The sequence below is a fragment of the Lepisosteus oculatus genome, chromosome 5 (assembly GCF_040954835.1).
Source record: "Lepisosteus oculatus isolate fLepOcu1 chromosome 5, fLepOcu1.hap2, whole genome shotgun sequence".
NCBI lineage: Eukaryota > Metazoa > Chordata > Actinopteri > Semionotiformes > Lepisosteidae > Lepisosteus > Lepisosteus oculatus.
In genome coordinates this window covers 15,423,124-15,449,470 of record NC_090700.1, presented here as the reverse complement: position 1 = coordinate 15,449,470, position 26,347 = coordinate 15,423,124, and the positions used below count along the sequence as shown (strand labels likewise).

The 26,347-nt window shown below is 36.4% G+C and overlaps 1 protein-coding gene across 18 annotated transcripts in view; it reads right to left on the bottom strand.

The window, feature by feature from the left end:
* The window catches only part of nbeaa (neurobeachin a), a 354,854-nt gene that overhangs the window by 31,894 nt on the left and 296,613 nt on the right, over positions 1-26,347 (bottom strand). For all 18 annotated transcript variants that reach the window (XM_015341879.2, XM_069190158.1, XM_069190159.1 and 15 more), the window contains 4 exons: positions 23,244-23,356; positions 9,219-9,359; positions 6,601-6,720; positions 2,616-2,768 (listed from right to left, as the gene is read on the bottom strand). In XM_015341879.2, coding sequence (XP_015197365.1) covers positions 2,616-2,768; positions 6,601-6,720; positions 9,219-9,359; positions 23,244-23,356 — 527 coding nt within the window. The remainder of the gene's footprint in view (positions 1-2,615; positions 2,769-6,600; positions 6,721-9,218; positions 9,360-23,243; positions 23,357-26,347) is intronic.

Sequence of the window (26,347 nt, the reverse complement as noted above, 5' to 3'; positions counted from 1 at the left end):
AGCTTTGTATTACCACTCTCATCATCTGCTGTGTGAAATCCTTAAAATGCAACATATTCCTCATTTAGAATGGTAATGTCATCTGTGAAGCGTCAGTCCTTTAATCTGTACACAGTAGAGGAAGTGCAGATATAGGACTCGGTCTAAGGAGACCTATCAAAATGAGGCAAAATAATTTAAACAACAGTTTAAAGTTCAGTTGTCTCCACTACAGACTGGTATAGCCCACAGCCAAGTGCTGACTTTAAAACCCATTAAGACCATGGCAATCAAGCATCCTGCTGGAAACGCAAAGTCCTATCAATGGGTATCATCTGAGATTTCATGTCCTTTCTTGTGTCAATATCACTGCCAGCAGCTTGTAGTCATACCATTTTTGGTGTCAAATAAGGAAATCATATCTCTGTACCCCTAATTAAATAGACTGTACAAGAAGGGCAGTTTAATTTTAAAATTGCTCCAACTCAGAGATGAGTGATAGTAGAACAATGCATTTCAATCCTGAAAACCCACAACTCGTATGTGTTTCAGCTTGTGCATGTGTGAGCCTATGCATAGGAACAAAACCACATCTGTTATTCTTTAAAGACGCAATGTAAAAATCCAGCTGGTTGAAGATTCTAAAGTTACAGTCCCACATAGGCTGAGGGAAAAAGCATTTCTTGGAGTCCCTCATCTGTGTGTATTAAGCATGCCTGAATAACTAACTGAGTGCATTCTATTTCTGGCTCTCAGTTCCTCGGCAGGGCCTGCTGGGATTGAGAGACTGAGTAATGCTGCAGATGCACATCTGTGAAAGGCTTTCTTAAACTGGTAAATTATGATTGATGAAGCCAGCATTAAGGTAACATTATCGGGGACACTTACTGCTCCTGTCCTTTAGTGACATCACTGAGGTCAGGACCAAATCAAGTTAGTATCGAGCACACCACTTTATTAGCTGTTCATGAATAAGTCAGTGAGATCCGTCTAGCCTTTGGCAGGCAGTAGGTAGGAAACATACAGGGAGGACAGAAAGAAAAAAAAAACAATCCTAGCAATTCAACAGGAGACTCACCACTGCTGGGTAAGAAAACAGAACTCACTGACACTGGTGGGATTACATTCAGGTTTTTACACGGAGAGCAATAGTACGCTAAAATACCATTAAGTCCCACCATTAAAGTCAAGTGCACTTCCACTTCTGTATTCATTTTTCATTTCACTTTGTCTTTAAACTCAGACCCTGAGGAGGTTTGTTCAACTAAAGGAATCACTTTTCTTTTTTAATACATACATCATGGCAATGCTATTAAACTTTTATTTGCCCAGAAAACAAGGAAAAGAAAAAAGAGCTAATGAATGTTATATGAAGGGATGTCGCTTCTGGGATTGAATCATACTAATGGTTTTCTTTGCATATCCAGAGTGAAGGATTTTGGTAGAGGCACAGAAACAATCTGCCAGGAGATTGGCGTGCTCAGTGATTTAATGTAAGCACTGCCTATGTACTGTAGATGACCACATTTTTAAAGCAATCTAGCAGGATACATTTTCATATAACAGGACTGACTAAAATAATGTAACGGTTCTTTGGGCTTCTGCCCTTGCCACTACTGCCCTGCCAGTTTGTCCCTCACTGCCTTGGCGCGCACCTGGGTCTCCAGAGTCACGCATCAGGGAACTTGATGGCAGAGCTAAGGGAGACCTCCCTCAGCCCTAGTGGCTGAGATCCCTGTTATATGCAGGGGCATATTCGTTCCAATACTTTTTTGGTTTTAACAGTTTAAAAAATAGCCCTTGTGACACATAAATGTCAAATATGTAGTCATAGCAATTAAACTTTGTCTATGTAGTCATAGCAATTAAACTTTGTCAAGAATTTACATTTACAACTAAGTAATATTTAATTGACATTTACCGTAAGGTACTAAATACTGTCTTGAATATTCAATGTATTAACATGACTTCTCATGACACAGAGTCCTGTTGGTTTTTTTTGGCCTCCTCTAAAAGTTACATGGGTCATTTCAGCCTGTATCAGATCAATTCAATCATTTTCTTCACATCTCAAGCAGCTGTTGACTGGAAGAAAACATAAAAACTTGGTAGATTAAGTTCTTCAAGTGAATGGCCCAATTGGCGAAATCTTCCTTTGCTACAGTATATGCACATTCTGTTCATTCTGTGAATTCTCATTCACATACAGTATTTTGACTGTGATTCAAAGTGCACTTGGAACTTTGATTTCTAAACAAGAAAATAAATGTCCCTAAAAACTTGATTTATGAAACCGGGGCTTTTCAAATCTACCTTTCAGCTTATCTCTACCTTTGGCCTTTGAAAAGCATGTGATATTGTAAGATGTACTGTAAATGATTGCTATTTTGACACTCAGCAATGCATTCTTGCAGTACTCAAGACTGCAGTAACAATAAAAAGCTTCCACAGATGACAGTGGCTAAGATTTAATTAACACTGGAGGACAATTATTCCATGTTTCTTTTTCTAACTCTGTATTCTTTGAATTTACTTAGGTTGTTGTTTATAAAGGAACAAAATAACAAATCAAGGTAGAGGTGCCCCGTCCACCTGAACCTGACAAACAAGAAGTGACGAGGAAAAAAAATCCTTACCATCCTGTTTATCCGAACAAAGTCTTCTGGCTTTTTCGCCCAGGGGGGAAGATCAACATTCGAAACAACAGTTCTGTCATCTCTAACCCCCAGATTATATCCGTTGCTGTTCACAAACATCTCGGGGAGATAGTAGAACTCTGGGATCAGCTCCTGTCAGAATTAAAACACACAGATCACTCTCAACTCTTAGCCGCTGATCAGCTCATGTTGTTCGGTCTTAAGGGCTTTTTGAAGCCTAGCACTGGCTAAATGGAGGAGAAGAAAAGCAGAATAATAAATTAGGAAAATATGCAGTTTAAGAAGAGACAAAATCGAGGACAAAGTCATGGAAAAAGGGAAAAAATAGAACAAATTAAAGGTAGAGCAATACTGACTAATACCCCACACTATTGTTTTACCTTGAAATCCTGAGTATGTTTAAATGTTGAATAAGATATTATTTCAATGTATTTGTCTTCACTATAAGAAGTTCAAAGTCATTTGCAGATCCCAGCAGGACAGAATAAGCAGGGAAAAAGATGTGGCCACAGAGGCATTCCCAGATGGGAATTAAACTGAGTAAAGGAGCAATCACAGCAATGACCTTACGGACAGAGTTCACATAACAGGATGTCTCCGGAAAGCACTATAATAAAAGCAACACTACAAGTTTCTTTACTAGCAACTAAAATGATAAACTAAGGAGAAATTAATATCAGAGGCAACTGTGAATAAATTACTTTGTCAAGATACAACTCTATCAAAATAAATCCATAATTTTGAAAAATGTGTGTCAGATAGTTCTCTCTCTCCCCTAATCCTTTCCCATTTGATACCAAACTTGCGGTTTGTTCAGACAATTTGAAGCTTTCTTCAATCAATACAGTTTTTCAAAAGACCTTCCTATAGAAATGTCAGGGTCAGCTCCTTTGTTGTCAATGTTTTTTCAACTCAATTTAAAACTATTTTATTTACTGAAAAATAAGGCAAGCCTGAGAGGTTTTGTAAAATTGAATGCTTTTTTTTCCCCAAACAAAATCAATTTAAACTGTCTGTTTTGACAATTCAGCTGCTCTGCATGTACTTATCGATTTGAACTTGGCCTTTATCATTCCATAGGCCAGTGTTCTGAATGCCTTCTTCTTACTGCCAGAGATATCCTGTACTTCTCATTTTATAGCCTGCTGAGACCTGCTATCAGCTTGATAGCCCTTAGCTACATTCTCTAAACTTTAATGACCTCTCTCCAGTCTCAAGCATTAGTTCTTGCTCATCAACCAGTCTACTAATAATGGGCACTACATTCCAATACAGCCGTCACATTTAACCTCATATTACTAAGGGGGGAGATGCTGAGAGATGCTCTGTGCATTGGTGTAGAGTACATAAAATGTGAACATGTGGAATTCTACCTTACTGACACCTCAGATACCATATATATATACACACATACAGTTTTCAGTAAGAAATTTGTCCTTTTATATGTATGCAGTGCAAAGTTTACATCTTCTTCACCATAATTGCCGAATATGCGAAGCATGTAACAGAGCATGCTTCTGGCATAACTTACTGTGAGAACAAAAAACAAAAAATGTCTTCATGATGTTTCACAACTGGCCTGCTTGACTCACTGACAGAAAAAAAGTGCATCAGTTTTTATTTAAATTTCTTTTTTTGTGTTTTTTTTGTGAACTTCTCTGCCATGACTCACCACAAAGCTTTTCAAACCTTCAGCTCTGTTTTCAAATCCAGTTCCCTCGGCATCCATTAATTTTGCAACAGCCTCATAATGGGCTAACAAGTCAATCACAGGAGTCTCCATTAACTGTATTACTTTACACCGTGTCACCTTAACGACATTTTGTCAAAATCTTTTTCTTGTGAAGTGCACTGAAATCCCTTCAGACAACAAAGTGGCAAGGTTTAAAGGGGCAGTCTGAAAAATGTGTCGTTTTCAGCTCCTGGAAAAGCGATCTCTTTCCTTCACTCTCCTCTAAATATACTTACAGGCATAAACGTGTGTTGATAAATACATATGTATATAAATACATAGATTAGAGACAAAGGAAGCAAGAGAAAGGCAAGAGAAACGACTGGCCCCGCTAAAGTCATTTCCGGGTGACTTGCTCTTTTGAAAGGTCGTCCCCGCTAGCAGTCATTCTTCTTTCAGCTTGTACTCATTACTGCTGGAGAAGGCCCGGATTAATAAAGATGGCCCTAGTAAAACAAACTCTCTTTTAATCAGCTTTCTGCCAGGCATATTGTCGACTGGGGGAAAGCAAACATTAACCCTTGTCGAGAGAAGGGCAGCCACTCATTTGTACCTGTGCAGAGACACAGTCCAGCCCCCACCCCACTCCTAACCCCCCAACGTCCATTCAGGGACTGTAACTCGGCCTACAAAGAACTTGGGCTGGCTACCACAAAGTTCAAATCATTTGAACTGGCACATTTCTTCACTGAGGCAAAAAGGTATGCCTATGTACAGTACTTTTTCTATGTGTCTGTACTTCAGTTTATCTGTGAAATCCTGAGGGGACAGTCATTATGGAAATATCAAGGGTACATCCAAATTTGTGCAGTAATGATTTAGACCAAGCCAGCTAGCTTCTTACATCATCATCATAACAAGTGTAAACCGCTGACTTTAGGATTTACACGAAAGAAGACTCCACAAATGAAATGGTGTGTCTTCTTTCTACTTCTTGGTGTGAAATTAACCTTTAGTTGTTTCTTTTGTATGGAATTCTAAAAGGGAAAACACATGTCAAAGCCTAGTTCAGTACTTCATCACAAGCTTTTCCTTTCAGAAATTCCAGAACAGTAGCATTGTACATGTGAGGAAAAACACTAGGTAGTCTACTTAGGCATACAGTACATGAAATCTCTAAATATCTTAAAGTGCACTGTATTTGTAACAAAGAGCGATATCTGAATGCTTGCTGTGTTTCTATATGTTGTCTTTTAACTTAATATATTTTGTTCACTCCCTAGCACATAACAGAAAGAGCTATGTCTGTACATAAAAGCCTACATTTTAAATAGTCCTCATCATTAATGCTTTATTAATTGCCTAAGGCAAACACTAACCCAGTGCTCGGTGTGCTAGAAAAAATATGACACTTTGAGGTCAATGCTTATTCCTGCTGCGTGTTACAGAATGCACAAAATTGTGAACATTCAGCAGGGTACCACTGTCATTTTACCCTTCTTTGAAGTGTTTTATCTTAATAGAATAATAGCCAGACTCCCTTTTCACCTTAGTCAAAGACTTTGCTAAAATTGTGTCATGAATTTATCTTTCTTTTACCACACTGCAAGATAGCTAGGTTTTTAATTACACTGAATCCAAAATGCATATTGTGTCTGTAAACAGCATCCTCCAGGCTGACTGTGATTGTCTTTGGCAGCTTTGTTCATTACTTTCAAAATCTGAGCCCCAAAAGGACCCTAGTTTGAAAAGAACTAATGGTACAGCATCTACTAAGAGCACACTCTCTTTGTCTAAGGAACAAGAGGCAAATAAAAACAAAAGACACACAGACTACCGAATGGAAACATACGACAAAGCCCTAATGCAAAACCTACTAAGGTGAATGGTGCTAAATATAATTTTCAATGCCTAAACCTCCATCTCTCTGCAACAGGAACTGTATTAAACTACAGTAAAAACAGCAAAAGAACATGCAGGCAGATTATGATGGCCAACTGGAGGTAACAATGAAACCTGGCCCTCATCTTACAGTATAAACCATAGTGCCACATTTTCTACAAAACAAAATATAGTAGGAAAATATCTGTTGTAAAAACATGCAGTCAGTAATAAATAACAGAAACACTGGCACATCTCCATTCTTTGAAAATCCTGTAAGATACAGGGTTACAGGTACATAAATGGAAGACTTTCTATCATCTGCCTCTGATGTCTGTATATGCAGACAAAGAGTGCTGTACCCACGGAGTGTAAAAAAAGGGCTCCTAGTTGTGCCTGCTCTGACCTCACCTTTACATCGGAGGTGTCGCGCTGACAGTTCCGCCACGACCTGGCGATGGAAGAGAAAGTACGGTCTGGGTGATCGAACCTGTCATCGTTGGCGTTCAGGAAGAAAGTGGTAAAGGGTTCCTGGGGGAAGACAAGTGTGTAAATCCTTCTGCTCTCGCAGTCATACACACTTTCAAACGTGCGACATTCTGTTTGGAAATAAACTGCGCTTGGTTTTTGAAACAAAAGAAAATTCTCACAGGCATTAATTTGACTTGAAGCACACTTTTTCCCAGGCAAGTTCTGTCTTGAGTTCTAGGATATTCTGTTTGCTTTTTATATATCCTCCATGTCCTCAGAGAAAAAAGTAACACTTATTTCAATGTATCTTTCTACATATTACACATTTTTATACACATTATATTTTTATTAATTCCATACCTACTGTATTTATGCATATTACATTTTAACGTAATACGGTGCTATTAAATTAAATGTAAGTTGTTCAAACTATAGATTTATACGATGGTTTTATATTATATTATATTATTGCAAGGGTTATAATTTAAATATTTTTTTCTATGAGCAAGGAAACATCTTAAATTACTGTCAAGCACTGATAAATTCTTTCAAAACTCCAATGAAACAGAATGTGTCAATATTGAAGACCCTATTATGGGGAACAGTGTGCAGTGAGAATTAATTCAGTGCTCCCCAAACAACACAGAATGTAAGCTGAAGTGTTATTGCTATTGCACGTTTTGCAAGTCATGTCATATTAGAAGGCCAAAGGCCATTCTGTGCATGTAAAAATTACAAGTGAAGCCTGTTCTGCGACTAGGGATTATATACAACAGTGGAATGTGCCTCTGCAAAAAAGAAACAAGGTGATAAAAAAAGTATGACAAAATAAAAAGGATTGCTGCATCTTGCTGTATTTGAAAAGGTTTTCAATAATTTACACATGTGAAATTATACCATTATGCTGTAAAAAAACACTGAAACAGCCAGAGATGGAAAATGATGGAAAATTGGGATGGATTTCAAATTCAGTGTGTCCAACACATCCATTTTTATCAGGGAATAATATTATAGTCAATGGAGTTTCTATGGAAATTTGCCCCATTTACCGCAGCAGAGCCTCAGGGTGAATTAATTATCTAGTTTCCTGGCTGCAGCATACATATTGGCTATTCTAATTGGGCAAAATTTCACTTTATTGGTTCATTTGAGGCACCCGAGTTGAATCCAATGGAAATATCACTTGTGAGAGATAAACACCACCAGGCATCTTCAGAATCACAGTATAAGCTTCAGTCTGCTGTCAGAGTTACCTCTCAGTTCTCTCAAAACAAGCTGCAGTACCACAAGGGAAAACAGTAGAGCTGTACAAAGAAAAAAATCTTTAAGTAGTCCACAATAATTAATATTTGACTGGGAAAGGTAAACTGTGTGTATGGGGAGGCTGTTAATTAAATATTCATTTTTTATAGCTTTCAGACTATGCAACAATCCCAGGGGTGCATTCAGGCATTTTATATTCCACTGTTTTGTGTGCATTCTTTTAGCCACTGCTTTTACAGAAGAGGGATACAGAAACCCACAGTTCACCTCTCCTGGATTGTACATGTCTAGGAAAACCAAACAGTTCTCCATTCACCGTTGCTCAACATTTCCTCTGCTGTTAAACATATTGCATATTTAGCAGCTAAGATGATCAACTGTCTTCTGTTCCCATACTCAGGGCTGTAACACTGAACACATAAACCTGTCATGAAGGCGTCTGTAAAATTTTATTCTGCGCACTTTATTTAGTTAGCATATGCCAGTTTACTGGCCTGTGAATTTTTCTCAGAAACCCCTGGGGTGGAACTTTAGCCCTATGAAACTGAGATGTTTAATTTTTTTTTCTCCTCTGTGAAGAACTGCGTTGATTTCAATTTCAATGATGAAGCATTAAGATGACATGAAAAGAGGCTTCTCTCAGGAAATTCACACACTACAGTCTAATTTAGTTTGCACATCTGTCCTTGATGCCTTATTCTGGCATTCAAGCATCTTTAAGCTGTTTGTTGGCCAATTGGCTTTTTTTATTTTTGACACCTTTAAGATAATACAGACAGAACACACAATAATATATGTTTATTTTAAATAAACATCTTTTCTATCATAACATACACTTAATTTATTATAACCTATATTAGATTATTTAAATCTATAGCGAGTATTTAATTTTAAGGAAGCACTACTCTATAAAGATTTTCAGAGTTTGTCAGTTATCATTTTTAAGTGTTATGCAGAATGCTTCCAATGCAAAAAGAAATATCTCATGAAGGTTATTTCCTTAAAAAGAAACTTAACCTGACATTCGGCATCGGAACTGTATGGATTTATATAACCTACGCTACCCTGTAGGTAGCTCTGTAAATCTAAGTTCTTGTGGGTGGGGGGAGTTTTCTTCTCTTCCAAACCATCCCAAAGAGAAACTAACAAATTGAGAACACACTGCATTGATTTATTTTCCCTGTTAGCAACTTGAAACATTTCCTTTTCACCAAGGAGTAAAAATGTTGTGCTTCTCGTTAGACCATTAAAATCTCCAGAAAATCTGCAAGGACAACATCCAGGACTGTACTTACTATTCGCACAAGCCACTGCAGGGTGGAGGCTGAGGTGGAGTAGTGGGAGTTATAGTGGTAAGGTGGCGACTGGTCGTCCTCCCAAGTCTCGTAGCGCTCAGCATAGAAGACAGCTCGCTTGGGGTTCAGTGCTCCAATTGGCTAAGAACAAAACAAGAAGCAAAGTAAGCTATGCCCTTGGTCGTATTAACATGTGTTTCTTGAATTATTGTCTTTTGCAGCGTACACCTCTTGTGATGTATGCAGGGAATCATTTGAAGGGATGAAACTAGAAAAAAGTTTGAGTGGAATATGTCTATGTGTTCTTAAAACAAAAAACAAGCTGAGTATGGATTTCACCTTGGTTTCATGTCCGATTATTGTGGTTCTAATAATGAGATTTCCCACAAGACTACACAACATCTTTAACTATAAATATCTGTGACCAGACAATGTGGGAAGGTATATTTATAGCCTAAAATGAGAGTCAGCCTGAGTATACTTTATGTTGGACAATACAATAACAAATCAAGAACCAGAAAAAAAATACATCAAGAGCATCACATCATAATCAGTTCAATTGCTGATATGTTTTCAGATCAGATCATTTACCAGGGTTATGATGAGCACATTCTTTCTTTTCTCTTAATATCTAAATGTTTGTTAATAAAATTCCAGTGTACCTGCAAGGTAAAAAATCAAATACTGTTTTTAAATTCAAACAATGAGGCAGATTCTGCCCTAAAACAAGCATGTAGAAAAGAAGCAGTTACTGTATCCCATCTCCATTCACTCTCTCCTATTAACATGTGTAAAAAAACATTAAATATTTTCACACAACTGTTTATCAGTATTAATGTTTCATACAGAGACTTTACAAGATTCCATTAGATGTGGTGGGAAGAGGCAGGGGCTCAAGGTTTGCAGTACTTTGGTATTTGTCTATCAGGCCCCATTTTTTTCAGGGTTGCCCTAAAAGGTTTTCATGCTCTAATGTGTTGTTGCAATCAGTGTTGCTGGGGAAACTTGATGAGTATCTACATGTTCTGTATCACAAACATACAAAGCAACTGCGGACTTTCTGTGAAAAGTTGTGCGTAATCCACATGGTTTAACCTTGCCTGACATGTCTTACACTTGTGGAACCAAATTGCATCAAACACAGCTTTTCCTCTTTCCTCACTAAGCCCTTTTGAACTACTGTAAAATGTTAAAATAAACATTTGCATTTTTGGAATTCATTCTGCACGTGACACAGCTACACCAAATCAAACCTTCAAAATGCCCAAAATACAGACTTTTTTTTAAAATTTAAAATAAAATTATATGATACATTTTCTATATTGTTAATCTTCTTCTTAACAATAGTTGGCTGCTTGTGTTATGAGAAGATTTAAGGCATCCTAATAGCAATTTTGAAATATTTTTCTGCCGAAAAGTTCAATGTTCCAGTGAAAGATTTAGGCTTTTTTACTTAAACAATTTGTTCAATTTTACAAACCAAATTCAACCTGAAAGAAATATTCATCTCTATATATCTTTTACACAAACAGTACATTAACCTAACACACCACCTTCAGTTAGTGCATAGCAGAGAGAAAAATGTTTTTCTGTTGAGATTTTTTTTCCCCCCACACTGATCTTAAGTCAACATACATACCATTGTTCCTGAGGGCATTTCATGTTTTAAATAATTAAAAACACATAAAGGCATGGCAACACTTCAGTTCTCACAGCATGAAGGACTTTTTCACTTGTCACATAGGCAAATGTCTTCCAAGAGGAGCAAATTAAATGTCTGACTCATCCAAACTCTAAACCCAGGTAGCAGTGGCCTCTTTATACCTGGGTTAACTTATCCAAGGTCGACCGACCAAGAAACAAACAGGAGGATAGCCCGGCAGGTGTGCAAAGCTTCATCCTCACACTGTTATCTCATTATTGCACAGCTCACCCCAAAACTGTTTTCAAGACTAGAACAATCCATTCAGCCATTTCCTAACTGCTCTTTCCAATACAGTGTTGTTGGGGAGCTGGTGCCTCTACCGGCAAGCTACAAGTGCAAGCAGGTTACACCCTGGACGGGATGCTAGTCCATCACAGGGCACACACAGACTCAAAAACACTCACACCGGGTCTAATTTCAGAAACCAATTAACCTACCAGTATGATTTAGGACTGTGGGAGGAAACCGGAGCACCTGGAGGAAACCCGGATGACCATGGGAAGAACATACAAACTCCACATACACCCAATTAATTGGTCTCAGGGTTCCAGTGCTGCAAGGCAACAAAAGGTAACCACTGCACAACTATGCTGCTCTTTAAGACTACATCGTTCTGGCAGGTTTTTTGATTTGTTAGGATGATGTCTGATATGCTCAGTAAAGAAATTCACAATAGCTAATTATCTTTATATATCTTACAGACATAGAGAATTCATTAACATCCTTTTCGTCCCAATGCATTCTCAAGTGACCGGTTATGATGTCAAAATGTCTGCACTGATGTCAACTTTCTATGCCAGTTAAGCTGTCATTGCTTCTCTCTGTATTATCAGGACTGGACCTACAGGTAACGATTCAAATATACTTAATCATTTCATGACAAAAATGGACTAACCAGACTGAACAGCAGCCTGTAGTGGATGTCACTGCTTCATGATCTGCCTGGAACTGACCTTCAGACTGTGAGATTTTTCTTTCAAATGCCAAAGGCACAACAGGGTACCGAATTCTGAAATGTCGCCTATCATTTGGCGCATTAACAGATTTTTTACTAATATTTAGACATCCCATGCAATCTGTTTATCTGCCACTTCAGGCATTCACCAACTGTTAATAGACCTTTACTCTGTTTTAAAATTTGAAGGTAAAAACAGAAGCAGAACTTGCACCCCTGTCAAAATGTTTGCCATTTTTCTGTGCATGCAGCTACAGTTTTGTGGAATCTTGAAATTCACCAAAATTTGACAACAACAACTAAATGACAACAATTAAAGCATATACAGTAAGTGCATCAGAACAATCTACATCCATCAAAAACCTAGGAAATGCAGTTTCTTACAAACTCCATAAAGAAGCAGAGAACAACATGCGATGATAAGGTACAGTTATACACTGTATATCATCTAATAATACACATCAACCTATAAAATGCAAGGTCTAAGAAAAAGTGACTTTGATGGAGAAGAAACTAATTTCACTATACACTAAGTCAACATTTATAATCTTGGAAAGTAGTGTGTCCAGCTTCATAATGTGTATTGGTATTACAAAGGCTGCCTATTCTCAGAGATCTGTGGTGAGGAAGTGGGGTGTCAGCCAAAGTGTGATCCAGAGGCTTTGGCAGCTTTTCCAAAATACTGCAGATGTTTAAAACTTCAAAGGCGCGGTCAGCCATGTTGAACAACACCAGCAAACAACGGGCTTGTGGTCCAAACTGTGACTCAAAACATGTCAGCTGGCCACCACAGCACTGTACCCTACTTACAGGCACTGTAAGTTCTGTTTCAATGCAAAGCATTTGTGAATCAGCTATATTCTATGCCAGAACAGTTGTGGTCTCTGTCCATTATCTGCCAAAGCATCATTGGACTGATAAACATCTGTGTGTGTTTCTTGTGCAAGTTGAGACTTGGACTATAGCAGGTTCGTTTAACTGATGAGTTAACAACATTTTGAGAATCACAGGACAAGATGAAGTTTGGAAATAACTGACATCTAATATTGCTTTCTGCTGGTGGTCATAACCTTAGGAGAAGAGGAAAGAAGCTTACAAGAAAATGACCATATTCTGTAGGAGTGTAGTTATTTCTGGTTTATGAAGTAACAGACCTTTCTTTCTTTATACTGTAGATATGATAGTTTGCTGGCACACATAATGTTATTGATTTTAAAATGCTTTTGTCTCATTTTCATTTCCTATTAAATATTACACATGGGCTTAGAGTGTTTCTTTAAACTCTAGCAATCATTTAATTTCTTTTGTAGCTGTGTCATTGACAAACATTATTACTTCATTTAAGCCACATTTAGAGGAGGATACATTGCCACTTTTTACCTTTTCAATCACAGATCTAATAAACAAACCTTGAAGGTATATTAGCTGTCAAATTTAATACACTTGGTGTGGAAGGAACCATCAATTCCTTTGGGGATGTGGATCCAGGAGTTAACAATCAATGACAAGCAGGCACTCAGTTTTACACCTAGAATGATTCTTCTTGGCGAATTCTGAGTGCAAGCAGCCATAACCACCTTGCAGTGCCTCTGGGTTTCTGGTTAAGTATATAGAGAGCACACTACTATAAGCCAAAATTGATCTTTTAATTGATTATGTCATTTATACGAAACATTGGCGATTAAGGAGAGATCTAGCACAATTTTGCATTTAAAGCTTTTTCCCAGGAACAAAGATTCATTATTTAAAATATTTGGATATTACTATTAAATATGACTTTAAAATATTTTAACCAAACGATAAAGCCATTATGTTCCAACATTCTGATATTTGATTCTACAAAAGAATCAAGCTTAAATCTTGGTATTCCCAAATTTCCTCATATAATAACTAATTTCTTCAAACGTTTTGGCAAATTTTGGAAGCTGTTCCAAATGTCAGTGTTATTTCAACAGACAGATATCAAAAGTACAAAAACCTCTGAAAGGCAAATCAAATTTGGAAATCAGATATACAGTAACAAACAAACAATTCAAATGGATGCTGATAATGTCTGGTCTGATACAGCATAACATTTCATTGACAAAGAACATGCATTTACAGTAACACATACTGTATATAATTATGTATTATGGAGGTTTCCATATTGAAACCTGAGAATAAAAGTGAGCTGAAAGAGCTGGTTGTTTTGAGCTTGACATCCTATGCACTATATGACTTCATTTCATATCAGAAATTGTCACTCAAGTTAAGTTTTAAGACTTACAACTCATTATTTGTGATAACATTATATGCAGTTTCGACCTAATTCCAAACTATTTGGCCTTTTGCTTTTCTGTAATGACTATATGCGGGGATGTTAGTACAATCCAATGGAATGAAATAGAAATTTATTGGGAGCTTCGTTGATTTATGACGTGATAATAACCTGGCATGTGAAATACAGGCAGTGCTTGATTGGGTTGTGAGCCACAGGAAGTCTAGCACACTGTAAAAATGTTACTTGTGGAACCAGACTGGGCTTAAGTTGTACAGCCGATTCAGTAAACTACAGTCTTCATACCCACTTATTTTATGGAATACTGCCATTACAAAGAGCATATGTCCTCTTCAATTACTCCAAAAGAACAGAAATAATAATCAGAATGCCTGTTCATGTCCTTTTGATTTCAGAAGGGAACAGAAAACAAAGGCTCATCAGGTGGAAAATAACACACAAACTTGATACCATTTGTTAACATACTCACCCTTTGAAAGAAAAAAAGAAAAAACTTCACAGCACACAAAACTTATGCCACCTTCAATTATTCAACTTGACAAACATTTTTTCAGATACTGTTACACACCACTAGAAATCAAATTTGGTGACCAAAAAATTACTCAAGTTTGTAAACAAAAATGGGACACTGTGCAACAGGGCAGTTAAATACTTCAATTTTGTCATTGATTGTTCACGATAAAATGGAAGTAGTTCTTTATACAACAGTGTAGACTACCATAATGTTGTCACATTAAATTCTTTATTTCACCTCCTGAGTAAAAGATAGCATGCTTGTAAACCTATGGAATTTTCGGCTTTACACTGAGAGGCATAATGGTAACAAAAGCACTACAATTTAAATACACCTGGTACTGTATCATCCCATAAAAAGCACAGATGCAGCACTTATGCTTAGAACAATGTCATGAAAAAGTATCAAATAGTGTTGAACTCATAAAATGAAGGTGCTTTAGAAGCAGACAAAAGATGTACAGAAATTAACAATAATAATCTGGGAATATTCTCAACAGAGTATGAACAGGCTATAAAAAAACAAGTAAATACTTTAGAGGTAGCACAATAGAGAGAAGAGAGCAAATAATAATGTATTATTCATCCAATATATCCATGATTATGAAAATTAAAAAAGCACAATAAAAATTAAGGGATTTGCATGCCTTTTTACCCTATTACTTCAAAATTAAAAGCCTTTTCCATGGTTTAATAGTGTTAATTCTTAAATACCCATCAAGCAAGTCCCCTGTCTCTCTGCCCTCACATGTTTGCCACTTGGGAGTAGAATAGCTCTGACTGGATATTTATTATTTCATCCAATACCAATTTTCCCATGCTCTAAAAATTATTAGATATAATCAATTGTGCATCCAAGTGCAACGGATTCATGCTTGATATCTATATATCTAAGTTTGTTCATTTAGATTACTTAAGCTCGTTTACCATTCCTTTTACTTGTGATACATTAAATGTGCAATAGCTACTACATGTACATGTACTACAGCACTACGTTATTGTAGCAAGATTGCAAAAATCAGAGTAAGGTTCTGATCATTAGAATTGTTAAACTGCAGATGAAAGCGTTTGAAATAATGCCAGCGTATAAATTAAGTAGAAAATGACTAACCTTTGCATTTTAGAGAAAATATATAAATATATAAAAATTGGACAGTTATGTCTAAAAACTAATAAAGGAAAATTAACAGAAAAATAAACTGGATTTTGCATTTATGGGAGTAGTCTAAAACAATGGAGAGATTGTTTTAGTTTACAAGCTTTTTTGCAAGATTTAAAGAGAAGCTCAAGATGACACAGTTTATTACACCCCACCTAATCGACTAATGTTCTACTATACCAGTTCGTCAAGTAAGCATCTAGTGGTGCAGAAATGGGGTTAAAGGTGGCAATAAAGTATCTGGCATTAGTCAATGTCTTGTGTGTTTCTGTCTATCCTTTAGACATGAAAGCTATGTTTTGCTATAGCACTATAAACACTAGCAATTTCTGCTGTACCATTAACTGCAGATGTCAATGTTGGAAAAATCAGCTCCCACAAAACAGTAAAAAAGGATAGAATCTCTTGATTGAAATGCAATTCTCACCTATGGGATGTGTGGACAGTTCCAACAGGAAACTCTGTTCTGTGTCAAAGTTATTATGAAATATCTTTGAATATTTATTTTAGCCAACAGGAAATAAGGCACTTGTGCCACAAAATTCGAAGTAACAAAAATTTCATACTCAGCTGAGCTGATGTCACTATATGCCAGCTGCAATGAGGAAATAAAAAAATCTGAAATAAGAGCACTACTATCTTAAACTTCTTACTGATACAGGCACACTACAGTACCTAAATAGCATGAATAGTTCACACTGTAGTTGCCTAAGTTGTATGTAAAAATATTTTGGAAAACAAATTATTTCTTACATTTCAAGGAGATAATGTATAGAATGCGACAAAGATATTAAGCAATGCTTTCTTTTTAAATTACAGATTTCAATAATTTGATTTAAAGCATAATTCTAATTTGTAAGATCATTTTAACTTGAGTAATGACTGCTACCTACTCTTGAGTGTTAGGCTTTAGTTTATTTCAATCATCTAACAAACTTTGGATTAAAAACATTTCAGTTTGCAGTTAAGCTCACAAAACAAAGGAAACATGCAAGGGGTGTGTTGGGGGGTGGATTAACTGGTTAATATGAAATTGCATGATGGAACTTCACAAATATGCACAACGAGGATGAGCTGCCACTGTTTACCTCAACTTACCTGAAGAGGCACCACATTCACTCTTTCAACAGAGTCTCAAGAGGCAAAACAAAGCAGACAATGTATGGTACCAGTCTAGTTGCGATTTAAAAAAAAATAACACCCCTAATAAAGCTAAAATCAGGCTGGCATTTTAGCAGCTCCTCTCTGACAGCTTTATCCAGTGCACATCTCAGAAATGTACAGCTCTCTGGGTGCAAGGCTGTAATTTGTGTGACAGGGAAGCAGCATGAGGTGGCCATATTAAAAAAAGAACTTCTCATTTCATACAGCTGGAAAGCACAATAGTTTTCATCTTTGGGATGGCCTGACTGTCTAATGAATACCTGAACAATACTGAACAGCCTGTAGATATTTTTTACCTTTATTTTTTATTACTATGTGGCAGGAAATTCAGTACTTTAAGCCTACATTGAAAACAGCAATGGCTGATGGGATCTACATTCCAGCAGGTTTAAAAAACATGGAGCTCATAATAAAAGTTCAGAGGAAAAACAAAGCCCAGCTTTTGGCAATCACCATCACTAGAGAATAAATGCAGGAATTGAGTCTACCTTCAATGACTCAAATGCCATTCTACCAATTCCAAAGGCAACACCAATGCATCCAAACATTGGCTCATTTGATAGAAAAGGGTAAAAGAGTTTTTTCTGTCATGAGCACTTGGTCAGAATGTCATCGTTCAAGCCAAATTATACCCTATAATCGTCATTCCTCTAATTCAGATACAATAAGTGATGGTGTTGAACTTTCTCTGATGCCTCAGTTGTTAAAAACTCAGGATTGAAGATGAATTGATCAAACAAATCTTGAAAGCTAGCACCAGCCACCACTGACTTAACTCATAAATGATGCAAATGATTGCTGAATCTAAAGTTTCTCCTAAGGAGCTTCTGTTTTTCAACCTTTCTGTGCTTGCAATTCTACTAATTTAAATAATTACTCAATCACTTGGCCCTATTTTTTTATCCTCTGAGAAAATAATGAAAAGGTTAAAGTACAGATTAAACAAAAATCAATATTTACCTATGTGACTTTTATTTTCTAATAAAGGTTCAGACGGGGACACAATTTCCCACTGAAGATGTACAAAAAGATTTCAGGACAAAGGAAGTCTAAAAATCTGACAGAAAATTTAATTTAGTTTGGACTAATGACAGTATTTAACACTTCAGTGTGCTGTTAAATTAATCCAATGAACAGCCAGAGGCAACATACTGGTTAGCTTCCTTTTCTTTAGGTAAGTAAAAAAAACAGAGAGGAAGTAATCATAAAAAGTATGACACTGAAATCTATGAACAAGTAAAGTGTAAAGTTTAATTTCACACTGAAAAATTGGGAAAAAACAATGTTTCGTCTGAGACTGCTTTTTCAGCTTCAGAGCCCAAATGTGTTTTTTCTTTCTGTTTTTCTGCATGGAATTAACTTCTGCTTGTACCCTTATACCTCACAGGTTGACAGAGCTCAAATATGTGTGCAATTAAAAAAAAGAATGCTGTCCTTTGGCAAATGGGTGTGTTTATATTGCATTTATCACACTTCACTAAGTGCCTAATAAGTGCAATAATCGCAGGTGTGTAGGTGTTCAGAAATATTAAGATGCATATCTTTTTCTCACTTGAATGCTCTAGAACAATGTTCACTGGAAAAAAGCTGCAGGACATAAAGTCTCATCCGGCACCTTTGAGTCATTTCCTGCTCAAGAGTCACCTCACTGACTCTGTAGGAGACGATTCTTAAATTCTTCCAAGGCAGCTATTTCTCAAGCAAGATCACTGTGGAAATAGAGCCAATTAATGTATCAGGTATGGAAAACATTGGAACACGCTACATAAGTTAGCCTGTCCAAAATAAAACATACACTTTTCAAAATGAAACAAGAGCTTTGTTTCTCTAAGCAATATTGTGCAGGACTCATGTAGGATCTTTTATCACCATCTCAAGTTTGCAAATACTTCTTCAAATGAAACCAATTACTAAACATGACTTATTTCATTTGAGATGTTCTCATGCTGAGTGTACTGCACTGCTAACACTTGCATGAGAAAGGGAGTGTTATTTGTCTTTGTTGTCATGTAAGAAATGGCAGTTCATACCAGCAGCTCATTAAAAACCTGTATGTCTGTTGCACCAACCAATACCATACTGAACCATTTGTATTTGCTTCTAATGGGGAATAAGTAAAAATACACAAATTACTGTATCTCACAGTGTTCATCTTATTAGCTCTAATATAATGAATTATACAATACAAAGCCCATCTAAAACTATTCTACTAGGTATGAGAGCTGACTCCAAGACAGACTATGAATGGAACTGAAAGGAAGACTGAACTTGTACGGGCATACTGTAGATTAGATGACAAATATAACAATGGCAAGACAGGAAGGTGTAAACGAGGATTTTAATGTGTGAATATTGTCTCAAACATGAACTGCAGGTACAAAAAGGATATATACCTGCGCAATGCAGCTGAAAAGAGATGTGTAGACAAGACAGGCTGTAAAGAGATGCTCATCCATGTTGATAAATACAGGTATTTTGTAAAGAATGTTTGGGTATATATAAAAAAAGTAAAACAGAACTTCATCACATCAGCTCTATCTATATCTTCCCTGTCTTCTTTTGCCTTTTAAGAAGGGTGGTAAAGCTATCCCACTTTTTTACATTTATACGTTGGATGCATTTTAAACATCAAATTATAAATAAAATAATTTCTAACTACTGGATAAACAGAAATTTATGTGACTGAACTGAATGGAAAAAACATTCAATTATAGTTTCAAACTCCTTAAAAACACTGATGCTTCCCAGAATTTAACCTCTTAGGTGCAATCCATACAGTTAACCACACTCACGTCCCCCCGACAGAGGAAAGCTGTGCTCTACCCATGGCATTTGACAGTTCTCAGTGCGTATAACTAGGTTCCATCTACTTCCTTTCTCTCCCTTTTCCTCTGTTTGCTGCATTTATTAATATACACGCAGGAAAGATGCATGCTGGCGCAATACATAATTTACCACAAGAAAGCCAACATTGTCAAGATGTGTAGGGGCACTGGCTCGTTGTGGTCTATTAGCTCTGAACTTTTTGAGGAAGAGCTCCAGGGTTCCAAGGACAACTGTCAGGAGACGAGAGACTTTGAACTCATGCTAATGAAGCCTGCGAATGGGCTGTAAACACTGCAGAATGATGTAGAAGGAATATATTACAATACATAAAGCATAACAGTCCCTCCGGATGGAATCTACAAGGGGGGTCTAAAGGATTAGATCACGTGGAAATGTCTCTGGATTCCAGCTCTTGTGGACTAGGCAAAAAAACAACGTAATAAAATGTTCAATTTCTACTGTGTATTTGGAAAAACAAATACTTAAATTAAAATCTATGATGTGTAAATATTCAACAGGCCTATTTTTTAAATAAAGAGGGAATACAAATTTTCCATTTTAACTTTTAATGCTCAATGAAAGATTTATAACGACAAATATGCAGTATATGGATTATAAGAAACAATTTATATTTCTGTTTCACATGAATTGCTTGTGAAGACACCTGCTGCATTTAAAGAGAAACACAAAAATTATTTTAAGAAGCTATTTTTTTAGAAAAAAAATATATTTTGTGATACCCACCACATTTTTAGATTAGCCAATTGTTTCATTTTTAAGTCTGGGCTTAAGTCTACAAATCATGCAACTTCAGATGATGGAGAATAAGGAAGTGCAGCCAGACTCCACCAACAGCCTATCTACAGTATGAGCCACTCGTCTTTTAACATGTCACAGGCAACACAGCCCCATATCTAAGGCTGAACACCGATTGGAGGAGAGAACCACAAGAGCCCTAACTGGCTAATCCCAGTGATGCTCAGCCAATTACGTGCTACAGCTTGAAGCATCTTGGTCATACTTGGCCAGTGACTTGAACCGGGATCGAACTCATCAAACGCACAATTGAGTTACTTTTCAATGTTATTTTCTCTCAAAGGAGTTTGTGCTGAAACATGGAGTGATGACAGTCGTGAAGACTCACTAACTCTAAAACACTGCAGGGGCATGGTACTTTGAGCCTGGCAGTGCAGGGAAGGTTACGACAAATCGACGAAAAACTAGAGCTGTTCTTTTGAGGAAGCGACCAACAAGAATGTACTGTATGCCAGAAACATCTAATGAATGTTACAACTGTTCCTTTCTATAGTTTAACTACAGAGGTCTACACACATCCAAAATCAAACTTCAAATCATTTCAAATTAATCAAACAGGTCACAATCCATTGTATGTACTGCACGGTTGTATTGTCATATTCACAGTTGTTTCACATATTTGTGGCGCATATCTCTATGTACACATATGTGATCATTTTGCTGAAAAAGAAAAATTGTTTTCTGTTGCCTGGGAAATTATTCAGTTTCTGTTATTGGCAAACTATAGTTTTATAGATATTTTTTGCTGCATTAATAAGTGCTCACCATTAACAGAAATCATGGAAAATGTAAAACTATACATCCTTACAAATGAATTGTGAGAGAAAATGGAATTGTGTCAAAATGTAGGTATTATACATTGCTCCTTTTAATGGGCAGACCCAGCATGTTATTTTAGACTGCTTATCCTTTCAATGCTTTTACATTAGTAATTTAATATGTACTGTATATACACCATCATCCACCAAATGTCGACAAATGTAACCTTATGGTGACATACCTGTACCGTATATGTGAAAGAATGTGTATGCCAGTATTGATTTTACGAAAGAGATTTACTGGAAATAAAAATAGTGGGATATTCAACACAAATATCACATGACTGAAATCATATACTGTATGCTGTACAAGATGCTGAATAAAGTGAAAAACATGATTAAGCACAACCTTGATGCACAACCTATGTTTTCAAATTGTTAAGAAATAGTAACTATTTGACTATTTTATATGCTAAAGCAGGAGATTCAGGATTCTTATTCCCTATAACACAAAAAGACACAAACAGGCCACACCAGGCCATCTGCTTGCCCTCTTTCTTTCCATTCTAAAATGGTCTAAAGAATACAAACAGAATATGAGACAGGAATGCAATTCAATTTCAGGTCAGTGAACCCCCGAACTGCAGTTGAATGTGTGTAACTAACATTTCTGATGCTCGAAGGAACACAGACAGAACATGGCGGACGAATCAGAAGGCCAGAGCAGTTTTAACAGCAGAGACAAATTAAGACGAGGGAGTGGGCTCTGAAACAAAGCAGGTTATTTCAGCATTCAGTTGATTTATAATTATTTGTCAGACCCATGAAGGTCTGCTGATGACAGCGTTTTAGGAAATTCACTGGTATGACATCCTGTGCCCAGGATGGGCACCAGGCATGCACAGTTTTAATGACCAGAAGATTCCAGAGCAGCATAATTTATTGTCTGCAGATTACCATCCAGAATTCAGCTTGCCTATTTAGGGGATTAAGATAATGCAGGAGAACAAAATCTGCACTCTATCTAGTTAGCAATCATAAAAACAAACCAGGGAAGTGTAGTTAATTTTGAATCTTGGTTCAAAGAACATTACTCACTTTATTGTCAGCCTGTTTTGTTTAAAATCTGTTCAATGATTTGTTATTATCTTCTACTGTATATTGAAGTTACAGTATATAAACAATCGATCTCTGTTCAATAACTGAAATAAATGAGTGACAAAGAAGCATACACTGTTGTGATCTAATGATGTACGATCGATGGTTTTCTAAAGTAGCCTGAGCCATTACTCTGTGTTGTAATTAGCAGTGTATACTACCCAAATTAATAATAAGATGTTGTAGGAATAATATTCAGTGCTATATGTTTTGGGAAAATGGCAGCTAAACTTTACAAAAAAATGCAAAAAAAAACATTTCAGAATGTTGGTGTCAAGCCCTTTCTCTAATGAAGGCACCTTAAGATATGTCCTTTGGGAAACATTAAGACATGACAAAATAAAAAATAAACTCATCAAAGTGCAGACTGTCTGAAAATGGATATGCAGAAAGGCCTCGAGCGGCATTTTTACAAATGCATCTGTGTGCAGACGTTCTGTGGAGAACAAAAGGAGACCACAGAATGTGGCAATAATCTCTGTTGTACTGGTAAAGTATATTACAGTCAAACTGTTTTATTGCATACTGTTTTCTTTTTCCAAGGGTGAAAATGAAGTATTCTAACCATGTCCTCATTATTTTGTTTTTAAATAGTATTCTTTTACATTTAAGGGCTTAAAAAAAAGAAAAGGCTCTAGTCCTAGCAGCAGTCCTGCCCCGTATACCACAGTGCTGAGAGACAAGACCTGGTACCTTTGAGAGGTCTCTGAAGTTGCCTGGAAGAGTGAGATCCAGCTCCTCAGACTCGTAATTTGTGAGGACCCACGGAAAGACGGGGTACTGGTTTAAATCATTGTATGTTCGCCCTGGGGAAAGAAAGATAGAAATGTGAAGGAAGCACAGAGATTCAGCGGGTATCCAATAGTGAGCTCGTGTTACAGCAGAGACGAGTGTGCAGCATTCCAGCACCCCCAGAGCAACAGCGAGCAACGAGTTTCCTTCGTGTTGTTTCCAGTCAGCCTTTACTAACCTCGAGGGTACTAAACTTCATACTGAGAAAACAGGATTTTGTGTCATCTCTGTAAAGAGCAAAGCAGCATACACATACAGACAAAGCTTAAACCAATATTGAAGGAAAGGCAAAACCCAGAGCCCCAGTCATAAAATGTATTTAAAAGACATTCCTGGAAAAGAAAATAATAAAATGCTAGAAAAATACAGTAATAATAATATTTGAACATTTAATACATGCTTTAGAGACATTAAATATTTTTTAACTGTTTCCAACATGATTGATAATATGTTAATAGATTAAAGACAAAACACAGACAAACTACAATGACCATTTTTTTAAGAAATACAGTCTGGAAACATCTAGACTTCTTGTTTAGGTAAATAACTTTTGTTTTGTTAGTTATGAAGATGAAGACAGGAGCTCCGTGTTAGTTCACAGGGAGCTCAGATCTAGTTCAGAACAAACCACTTCTGTTTAACAAAAAAGAATCAGCATGACCACTGTGTGCCCAATAGATTTAAAAAGACTTCAGGTCTTGGAAGCACTTAAAGTCAGTACTATTTTTTTTTCATTCAGTTTGTTCTCATTTTATCAAGTGTCATTCTGTGGCATTTCTTTGATAAATTCATATAGCGTATAAGACATATGTATATAAAACAGTATGTGATTACATTTATTCACAGATTGCGGTTTAATTATATTTAAAAACAGTAATAAACTTCCACACATACCCGGCTGCCTCCTTTCCCACACAAACAATTGTTCTCAAGAATTCAAGATTCAATAAACTCATGAAAGTGCAGACTGTCTGAAAATGGACATGCAGAAAGGCCTTGAGCGGTTTAATGTTTAATGAAGGGCCTCGAGAAGTTGTTGTTCTATAATTCTTTGACTAATTCATACTCACATTTAAGGCACAAATACTGAGATGGACCAAAGAGTAATTTAAATGCAAAAGAAGTCTTTCGTTCTACTGAGATTTTGCTAAGATGGAGACAGGCCTTGCACTTGACTGGTGCAAGTGTATTTGGGAACTATTGAGAAATGTACCTCCAGCCTCCATGACAGTGACTACATTGAGACCGTTCAACTTCAGTGCCTCCAAATGTGTCATCTGTTTCTGATATTACATTCCATCATATGAAATACATCCATAACAAAAAGCTAGAAATTAAAAATACTGTATCCTTCCTTTATACTGTCAGTATGACAAATCACTTCTAAACTATATTTTTAAACACGTAATGCAACAATTGCAGTGAAATTGAAAGGTGAGTACTGAAAAATAAGTGAAATTAATAAATCTTTCTAAAAATAGAAACAGCTAATTGTATAATTACCAGTGATTGTTCCCTTTTTTTCATAATACTCGATTTAAATGCTATTTTTTATTTGCTATAATAACTGGTTTAAAATAAGTTTAAAAATGTTCATATATCAGGTCAAACAAATTTCATGACACTCTTAATAAATATAACTGTAAAGCACATGTATTTCTCTGTTGTTGCCTGAAATCTCTTTTCAGTCAGAAAACAAAAACAGTGATTTCCAAAATGTTGTTTAAATACAATAGAAAAGGATCAGAAAGTTGAAAAATCTGTTAAACAGAATTAACATTTGTGGGATTTGTGCCTTCAAAGCGAAAACAATGTGAAACAGCAAATATCCATTTTAATATCAATAGTTGTGCCATGAAACGTAATTCATTACACCAAAGCCTAATGTTCAGGCACTACAGTATTATTCAGGTATAAAAAAAAAAGTTAATTCAGTTTTATAAAAAAATGAAACGCATGGGCAAAAGTTGTCAAAAAGATATAGTCAAAATATGTTTTGTCATAAAGGTCTTCCATCAATCTGACAGGAAACAAAGGGCTGAAGTGTGGCTGGTATTTCCTGAAAATCTCTCCTGCCTGCCAAATCTCTGCAAGTTTTTTCCTCTTCTAAAGTATCCAGTTCAGTTTGTCCCCACACAGCACCCTTACAACACTCTTGCTGGGTGATACAATTGATACAGTACAGTTCCACACAAATTTCAGGAAACATAAGTGCACTCACTTACACTAAAGGACTTTTGATAAGATCTTCCCAGGAAGTTTTTGTAATTTCTACATACACATTCTGCAGGTGTTTTATGTTCCATATATTTAAATTTCACATTGCCTGAATGTATTTAGCGCTTTTTTGTGTCAATTGCAAGGAACTTCAGCATTTGTAGTCTAACATATTTTTTGTTCTAATTTAGCATTTTTGTATATCATTTTTTGGATTGGGAGTTGCTTCATTAGGCCTGGCCTTAGAAGGCCATATTACTACATAAATTCCAATACACATAAGCCCTGTTAAACTTGTTTTGAATGAAGAAATAAATCATTCATAAATAACAGTATTCATTAGAACATTCACATCAGAAGCAGCTATGAGGGTGTTCAGTGGGGGAGCCTTTTTAAATGTGCATGTTTATTTTTTTCTCTTATTTTCAAACTGGCTCAAAGAAATAATTTATATAATGCTCTGTTTGCTTTCTATAGGGTCAGACACCAGACAGAAAAGTTTAAATACAAAGAAAATAGGCAAAACAATTACAACCTATGGTATACAAAGCCCCAGCCTCAGACTATAATGATGGTAAATACTATCATTATAGTAGTTACATTTTGAAGAAATGGAACTTTCACAGTAAGTATGAAGGGTATGTTAGCTTCCTGCAGTTCAGTGTGGATGTGTACACAGATAATGATGTCTTCTATGAGCATAACAGACTACAATCTGAGCTGGATACGCAGTTCCCCAAGAGGTTAAATACTTGTAGATCCTATAACCCTGACATCATCAAAATGGC